The 9,467-nt window shown below is 40.4% G+C and overlaps 1 protein-coding gene across 1 annotated transcript in view; it reads left to right on the top strand.

Annotated features, from left to right (window-relative positions):
* Positions 1-422: 422 nt before the first annotated feature.
* LOC117360514 (microfibril-associated glycoprotein 4-like) overlaps positions 423-9,467 on the top strand; it is a 53,096-nt gene continuing 44,051 nt past the window's right edge. Inside the window, exon 1 of the mRNA XM_033944375.1 lies at positions 423-557. Coding sequence (XP_033800266.1) covers positions 552-557 — 6 coding nt within the window. The 5' untranslated portion in view covers positions 423-551. The remainder of the gene's footprint in view (positions 558-9,467) is intronic.

Below are 9,467 nucleotides of genomic sequence, written 5' to 3'. Positions count from 1 at the left end.
TTTTTTTTTAAACTTTTGTTCTTAATCTTTCCTTTTCTATTTTTAAATGGAGTTCTTTTCTTGATGAATGCGAATTATACATTGTAAACCGCTTGGATCGTTATGAGGTATAAAAAGTTTTTAATAAACATAACCACTTCAGGATGGGAATTATACTATGCTTCCTAACCTTTGGACAGATAACATTGTGTACAGAAGCCATAATTTCTCAGCTGAGACAATCCAAGCTTCTAAGTTCCATCCTATACTTGGATTTCTGTAGCAGAAATCTATCTTGCCTTCTCTGCTGGTCCCCTGCTGCCGTCTTGTTTCCTTTCAGTATGTCTTGTTACTGTATACAACATGTTCTTGGCCGTGCTTGCTTATTACAACTTCATCCTGGAGATGGTGGGGGCCCAGTAGGAAGCAGAGTGACCCGAGTCTGGCTGAAAGAGGCACAAGCGGATCATATTGCAAGGAGGGGGTCCAGAGTTATATAAAGACAGTCTCCCTTTTTCTTTGCTAGAGCACAAACACTCAGAGCCAGAGATAGGAACAGCAACAGCAACAAAATGCAGGTAATTCAGAGACATCTTCCAGTCACCTCATCCCTTGGCGCTTCTTTTTGTAAATTAAGACATGCCTTTGCTTGTTTTTGCTTAATTGGGTTGTTTGCTAGTGGGTCTCAGGGCAATAGGGTGGTTAAGTAAAACTAATAAAATTTATTAAAACTTTAGAATTTTTGCTTTGTATCACATGAATTGCAACTCAAAACATTTGCAACATATTTAATTACTAGTTCTGCAGATTTAAAACTAATAAGGGAAAACACTTTCTACAAGTGTAGTGGGATCTTGGTTTAAGATAAAAAGGTTTTGAATGTAGGAGTGGGGTACCTAAAATAGCTTTTGTATGACAGCTCAAGTCAGTTTTTCCGTCAATTATAAGCCATTCATTGGATAGCAAATCATGATGTATGAATTTGGAAACAAAATGGACAACTCTAAAGATTCTTCTGTATATTAAAAACAGACATAGGAGCAGTGAGATACATTTGAATAGCTGTTATCATTTCCTTGAGTTTATGTATGTGCATTCTCTAATTTGCATAGTACTTTATCTTGACAGTTTTTCTACCTGTTTAGAGAGCTGCTAATTAAAAGTTAAGGTATGATCAATCCAGATGCCAAGATTTTAATAAGCTGTAACTGATTCAAGATAGGGACCCATCTTGAACTCTGCTGCCACCCTTTGACAATTCAAAGGTATCTAGGTGTCAACCAAAGAACAATGCTTGAGAATCTGTCTTGAGAAAGCATAGCAGTGAAATTTCCTAGCATTTATCTGTTTTGGTACTTTATTAAATTCAATTTGTAATTTAGCCATTAAATCTGGCAGCATTTTTCTCAAACAGTATATCCTCTGCACAACATAAGTACATGTATTCTTCCTAAAGGATGATAAAAGGGTGAATAGTAAAGGGGGAGCTCTGAGGACCCCCATAGTTATGCATCTAGGATCCTGTTTATCTTGACTGAGGTCTAGTGCAACAAGCTCTAGGAGAATCTTAAACCTTGTACCCACCTCAATTAACTTTCAGACATCTAGACTTCCCTCCCTCAAGACTTAATCAAGATCATCCCAAATCCATCCATTCCAGAATAGTAATATAAATGCATAGCAGGGTAGCTGAGTACAGACATAACTATAAAGAGCTAACTTATCCATGCATAGTTATGTGTTAGGTGCTTGGCTTAATATCACCCTCCACATTTCCAAATATTTAAAATTCTCTAGAACACAGATGTTCCTTCTTTTAGCAGTTCCTCTCTGCAGTATCTCAACAAATCTGGTCCTTTCCAACAGTGCTAAGGCTTTGGCATAGAAAATTCCACATAGTCTCTGCTGGGGAACAGCTTCTCAATAAACTTCAGCTGTCCCAGTGGCCCTCTACCCAGCATCAAATGCAACAAGGAGAATTACTCTTCTTTAACTAATGGCTTTGTCCTTTCCAGTCGGGCTTAAATCTGCTGTAGTGCCAGGCTTTGTTACAAGCTGCAGGCTGCTGGAAATGTCCAATCAAAGAACAGCAATATTTATTTACCTCTTTTATAGCCAAGCTGGCTTTAACCTGCTGTAGCTGCAAGCTTTTCCAGCAGCCTGCAGCTTGTAACAATGTCCAAAGAACAATTGTGCTTCTCTTTCACAGCCAGGTGTTTTTGCTTAGTCTGGGGGGCAAAGCACTTAATGGGTTCTAAGCCCCTCTTCTTCTACCCCACCTTCAGTGTTCTAGGTTCCCTTTCCCTAGAAACAGGTTTTTTTTAAGCCCCACAATTACAGTAAAACCTTGGAGTGCAAGTAACTTGGTATGCAAGTGTTTTGCGAGACAAGCAAAACATTTCATTAAATTTTAACTTGATATACATGTAAGATCTTGCAATACAAGTACATACAGTATATACGCATCACATCATCACAACTGAGCCGATAGTTCTTCTCTCTCTCTCTGACACTGACAGTGTAGTGACTGTTCTAAACAAGCAAAGTCTTGCAATACGAGTACATTACATACAGTATTTTGTATTAAAGTTTTTGGGATGTAAAATTTCCATTATTTCTTAGGGGGAAATTCACTTTGATATAAGAGTGTTTTGGATTACAATCATGTTTTCAGAACGAATTATGCTCACAAACCAAGGTTTTACTGTACTTCACTTTCTCCTCAGCATTTTCCTTATAGGAGCACCAAGTCATCCACCTCCCCCCCTGGCAGGGTCTTACCTGGCCTGATTCTCTTTTCATGGCCTGCTGGACTGACTGTCCGAAAGCTGACTCACTCATCACTCATTCTGGAAACATGAGTCTCGTTTTATGTTCCTTCAATCAGGCTTTGTGGTCCCTGCACCCTGAGTCCCTTCATCCAGAGCCTCTTTGCCTCCTGGGAACTGAAATCTTCCTCAACAGCTTACTACCTCCCAGCATATCCGATCCATTTACCTCTCTGAGGGATTGTATCCTGCTTTCCTACCAAATGTAATGTAAACTACATCACATATACAAATATATTTTATTTATTTATTTACATGTATCACACTATTATCCACTTCTAGGCAGAGTACAGATTTATATATTATATATTTATATATTACACAGTTCAGTCATCACAATTTAACGTAAAATATCACAAAACCAGACAAATAAAAATATACTAAAATCAAAAATAAATTTAAAATCATAATTTTAGCCTCAGCCTATTCATAAAATCATCCCAGCATTCCCGTTTCCCTTTACCTTTCTATCAGTTCTTGATTTGCGAAAGGGAAATTTCCAAAAGTTATTTACCCAACTGAAATGGGCTTTCTAGAAATTGCCCACCTTCCCTATGGTACAGGTACATACTGATGGTTCTGCGTTTGTACAGCAGTCAGGACCAAGTGTTATGCTTTAACTGAAGCTTCTCTTTGTTAGCCCCTGGAAGCTATTACCCTAGGCATCCACCTAGTCTGCATAATTGTTATGCTGGCCCTGTTGGGATTTATTGTTTTCTGGTTGATGAGTATGATCTAACCCAGGATGCTGTGTTATCCATTAAACCTACTGATATTAATCTATCCAAGTGTATCTCATGATTTACAGTATCAAAAGCCCTTGCTAGATTTAAAAACATTCAACAAAAATAATGATCTCTGTTCAACATGCATATCGCATTAGACATAGAGGGACATTTTTGATATGACGACTAAATCCAAGTTTGAATGTTTTGCAGAAAATGTCCCCAAATCTAGTAGTAGTTGTTTTGAAAATGGCCATTTCTTAGATGTGTTTATGCCCAGTGCATATATCTTTTTGAACCATTTTTGTAAAAAAATGGTTCAAAAGAAAAATGCACAAAATGAGCCATTGGGTTATAGGAGGGGCCAGCATCTTTAGTAGACTGGCCACACAGATATCCCCAGCAGGGCAGTGGGGCATGCACTGCAGTGAACATCACATAAAATGTCCCAGGTACACATCTCACCATAAATTCCTTATGTGGTACGATAAGCCCTCCAAAACCTATTGTACCCAACTGTACACTACAACAATAGCCCTTATGCCTACGGTATATGAGTAGTTATAGGGTGGGTTTTGGAGGGCTCATATATGTACTAGTGTATTAGTTAGAGTGGATATGGGCCTGGTTCCCCATCTCTATAGTCCACTGCAGCAACCACTGGGCTACTTCAGGAAGTTGCTTGCTACACTAATAAGACACACTGCAGATGAACAACAAAGAAAACTGTCTACAAAATGGATTTTGAAAATAGCAATTTAGAAGTTGTAGCGAGAAGAACGTCCATCTACCCCTTTATGCTATTTTTGGGATATTTTTCTATTTTGAAAAGGAACCCTATAGTCACTAAGCGGAAGTCACTAAAAATAAATATTGTTTAAAAAGAGGACGACTTTTCAGTAAGTATGGACAGTCTATAAACACTCAAAAGTGCCTAAATGGCCATTTTATTTCGACAAGACCTTAGGGACACCTTTGAGTGTTTATAGACTATCCATATTTATTGAGAAGTTGTCCTTTTCTAAACAATATTTATTTTTAGTGACAACTGTATATCTAATGCTATATTCATATTCAATAGATACCTTTATATTTGGTGGAAATAATTTTATTAGAGGACATGCAGGCAGCATATTCTCACATGTGGGTGACATCATCCATGGAGCCCAGCACAAACAGTGCAAAAGAGTACTGTCATTTTTAAAATCTTGAGACTGCCCAACTTCCCGTCCAGCGTCGGCTCGTGGGACTATCAGTTCTTAGTTTTCCTTCTAAGTAAGGGAGGATTGAAGCCACTACCACTAAGTATTTCATGAATACTCTGGGTGCTGATGCCAGTAAAATTGGGAGTAGTTTGTACTGAAAGTGGCATGCTCCCATTGATAAGCAAAGATATTTCCTTTGTAGGCTTCTTTGAGATCTAGAGAGCAGAGCCAGTCGCTCTTCTCTAACTGTGGTAACAGGGTTCCCGAGAGACAATGTGAAATTTTCCCTTCACCAAGTATTTGTTGAGAAAGCAGAGGTCCAGAATTGGACAGAGACCTCCGGTCTATTTTGGTATGAGGAAATACTTTGAATAGAACCTATGGCCCCTCTCCTGCAGAGGTACTTGTTCTATGGCACTGAGGTGGAGGAGGGCCAAGAGTTCTTGGCAAAGGAGGGTCATCTGATGAAAGAGGCCTCTCTTGGAGGATGGTATGGAGATGTTTTTTGGGAAATGAAGTGCATAGCTCTGACTCACCATTTGGAGGAACCAGTGATCTGATGTGTAGATTCTGCACTGTTCAAGGAGGAAAGTGTTTATGAACAACTTGAAAAACTGAAGGTGGATAAAGCGATGGAACCGGATGGGATCCACCCCAGGATAATGAGGGAGTTCAGAGAGGTTCTGGCGGGTCCTATTAGGGACTTGTTCAACAAATCTCTGGAGACGGGAGTCTTTAAAAACGATCTGGACATTGGTACGACGAGCGAAGTGATTAAATTTGCGGATGATACAAAGTTATTCAGAGTAGTGAAGACACAGGGGGATTGCGAAGATCTGCAGCGTGACATAATCAGGCTCGAGAAATGGGCATCGACATGGCAGATGAGGTTCAATGTGGATAAGTGTAAAGTGATGCATTTTGTTAACAAAAATCTCATGCACAAATACAGGATGTCCAGGGCGGTTCTTGGAGACACCTCCTAGGAAAGAGACTTGGGAGTTCTGATCGATAAGTCGATGAAGCCATCCACGCCATGCACGGTGGTGGCGAAAAGGGTGAACAGAATGCTAGGAATGATAAAGAAGGGGATTATGAACAGATCAGAGGTTATCATGCCACTGTACCGGGCCATGGTGCGCCCTCACCTGGAGTACTGCATCCAGCATTGGTCGCCATACATGAAGAAAGATACGGTACTACTCGAAAGGGTCCAGAGAAGAGCAACTAAAATGGTTAAGGGGCTGGAGGAGTTGCCGTACAGTGAGAGATTAGAGAAACTGGGCCTCTTCTCCCTCAAAAAGAGGAGATTGAGAGAGGATATGATCAAAACATTCAAGATACTGAATGGGATAGACTTAGTAGATCAAGACAGGTTGTTCACCCTCTCCAAGGAAGGGAGAACGAGAGGGCACTCTCTAAAGTTGAAAGGAGATAGATTCCGTACAAACCTAAGGAAGTTCTTCTTCACCCAGAGAGTGGTAGAAAACTGGAACGCTCTTCCGGAGTCTGTCATAAGGTAAAACACCCTCCAGGGATTCAAGACAAAGTTGGACAAGTTCCTGCTCAACTGGAAAGTATGCAGGTGAGGCTGGACTCATTTAGAGCACTCGTCTTTGACCTGGGGACCGCCGTGGGAGCGGACTGCTGGGCACGATGGACCACTGGTCTGACCCAGCAGTGGCAATTCTTAAGTTCTTATGTTCTTGGGGATTGGAGAAGAACGGATGTGGTCCCTATTCACAAAGATGAAGTGGGAAACTACAGGCCGGTAAGCCTCACTTTGGTTGTTAGAAAAATAATGGAAGTGTTGCTGAAAGAAAGGATAGTGAACTTCCTAGAATCGAATGGGTTACAGGATCCGATGCAACATGGCATGGATGCATCCTATCGCCTTTCCTTTTCATCCTCTATGCAGAAGTAATCATGAGGAAGCTGGACTTAGATGATTCAAGTGTTCGGGTGAAAATAGGCAGAAGAGCCATCAGCAATCTGAGATATGCAGATGATACTGCCCTGCTGGCAGAGAGTGAGAAAGACCTCAAGAAGTTGATCCTGAAGTTGAAAGAAGAAAGCGGAAAGATGGAATTTTACATGAACATCAAGAAGACCAAAATCATGACTACCACCTCAAGAAAGCCCCCAAAAAATCAACAATGAAGAAACAGAAGTGGTTGACAGCTTTGTTTTCCTTGGGTCCCTCATTGATCACAGTGACAGCTCAACAGCAGGGATCAAGCATCGATTAGCACTGGGGTGTGCAAGTGAAGTGCAAGAGCATCTCAGATACCATCAAAGACTGATCGCTGCCATTGTGTTCCCAATTGCAACATATGGTTGCAAGATATTGACACTAACAAAAGCAGATAGAAGAAAAATTGATGCCTTCGAACTGTGGTTCTGGAGAAGACTTCTAAGAATCCCATGGACAACTAGGATCACCAACAAAGATGTTCTTGATCATATAAACCCAGAGTTGTCCCTAGAAGGCAAGATTACCAGACAGAAACTGACCTATTTTGGATATATGATGAGGGCAAATTCATTAGAAAATGAGGTGCTTCTCGGATGGTCAGTGGTAAAAGGATATGAATATTTAACAAAAAAGGACCACCAAATATCTCAATGGAAATTATTCAACCATGTTACTATAAGTGCTCAGATTCTTAACAGTAGAGAGAACACAACCAGGGACGCACCCCTAAATGCACCTCTCTTAGGGCCTCTTCTATCAAACTGCACTAGCAGTTTGTAGCACGGTGAGCTGCGCGGAATGGCCCGCGCTGCTCCTGACACTCATAGAGTTCCTATGAGCGTTGGGAGCAGCGCAGGCCATTCAGCGCGGCTCTCTGCACTAAAAACCGCTAGCACAGTTTGATAGAAGAGGCCCTTAGTCTTTCATTGCACTTTATAGTACTATTATATTATTTAACTGGAACAAATTTTCATTATTTAGTCAACAAATGACAAATAACACTTATCTTAAATTTGTTCTGGGAAGAGTACTCGGGTTCTTTTGCCAGACCAACTTCCTCAGAAAACCCAATTTTATTTTATTTTTTTAGTTGTGTCAATCTCTCCTCATGTCCTTATAATCGTGTTTCCTTTAAGCTTTGTTAAAAGGAAGCAGGGGAGACAAAAGGCCCGTTGGCTGGATGCCATTAAGAATGTCAAAGGAATGAACATCAAGCAATTGCAAGAAATCATGGAAAATAGGGAAGCATGGTTAGGACTGGTCTACAGAGTATCCAAGGGTCAGACATGACTGAATTGATAGTAGTAGGATGGTAGTTGTCAATAACTCTCTTTTCAGAGGCATAACCCCGCCAGCTAGGGAGTTCCACATGTGAGAATATGTTGTCTATTTATCCTCTGATAAAGCAAAGTTTCTCACCTGAAGCAGGTATTATCCAAGGACAGCAAGCAGATATCCTCACAATCCTCCCACCCTTAAGTTGGCTTCTTAGCTTTGTTACTGAAATGATGGTCCTGCGAGCCGACAGGCAGGAAGGCACTCGCACATGCGCAGTAAGGTCAGTCTTGAGATTTTTAAGGTGACAGTACACTTTTGCATTGTCTGTGCCAGGCTCCGTGGATGACGTCACCCACATGTGATAATATCTGCCTGTTGTCCTCAGATAATACCTGCTACAGGTGAATAACTTTGCTTTTTCTCTTTGTAGAAAATCTTATAGTTTTAGATCTAAAAGCATGGCACAAAATGTAAGTCTTTTGTTTATGATGGCAAAGTTTATGAAGCCCTTTTCCTAATTTCACTTTGACAACAGCAAGGTGGCAGTATATAGTATATTCTTTATGATATGGTTACTAACAATTTGTAAACTATTTGGTTGCACTACAGAAAGGTGGTATATTAAATATATTACCCTAATGGTCCTAAAAAGGAGGGAGGATGGATGTATTTGCATAATCAATTCAATTTTGTAGAATCACTAACAGGAATTTTCCAAAAGCATGTTTACCCTTGCAGTCTTTGCCTTATATCACTATTAAAAATGACAAGTCAGAGGCATTTTGTACATTCCAAGACAATATGTAATGATGGAAGCTTTTGCGTACATATTTCTCCTGATTTTTTAAACATACTGGGAAATGGAGTGTGGATTATTAAAAGTGCTTTATGTTTTAATATTGATTTTTTTTTTCCATTTATATCCACTGTGTGGGTTTCTTTTACCTCAACCTTTGAACAGTCTAGTCCAGTGTTTTTCAACTCAGTTCTGGAGTACCCCCTTGCCAGTCAGGTTTTCAGGATATCCACATTGAGTTTGCATAAACTTGATTTGCATACACTGCCTCTATTATATGCAAATTTCTTTCATGCATATTCATTGTGGATATCTTGAAAACCTGACTGGCAAGGGGGTACTCCAGGACCGAGTTGAGAAACACTGGTCTAGAACAGGAATTTATCCTTATAAATTGTCTAAGAGCCATTGCACAAAAGGCTTTTACATGAAGTCCACAGTTATTTAATGTTTTAAAGTATACTTTGCCCTGAAGACTCTTTTCAGTCGCTGCCCTATGTCATGGGGTTACCACTTCTCCCATATGCCTTGCCCAATAGGTCTCAGAGGAGGAGCTAGACTGCTACTCTCACCCTCCTGTAGATTTCAACCTCTTCGCCTACCTCAATCTCACTGATTCTCCTCCTTTGAGGTCCACCCATTTTGTCTATTTGCTCCCTTTCCTCTCTGAACAGCGGTCAT

This window comes from Geotrypetes seraphini, chromosome 5 (assembly GCF_902459505.1).
Source record: "Geotrypetes seraphini chromosome 5, aGeoSer1.1, whole genome shotgun sequence".
Classification (NCBI taxonomy): domain Eukaryota; kingdom Metazoa; phylum Chordata; class Amphibia; order Gymnophiona; family Dermophiidae; genus Geotrypetes; species Geotrypetes seraphini.
Note: the sequence above shows the minus strand (reverse complement) of the source record. Positions and strands in the feature narration are given on the sequence as shown.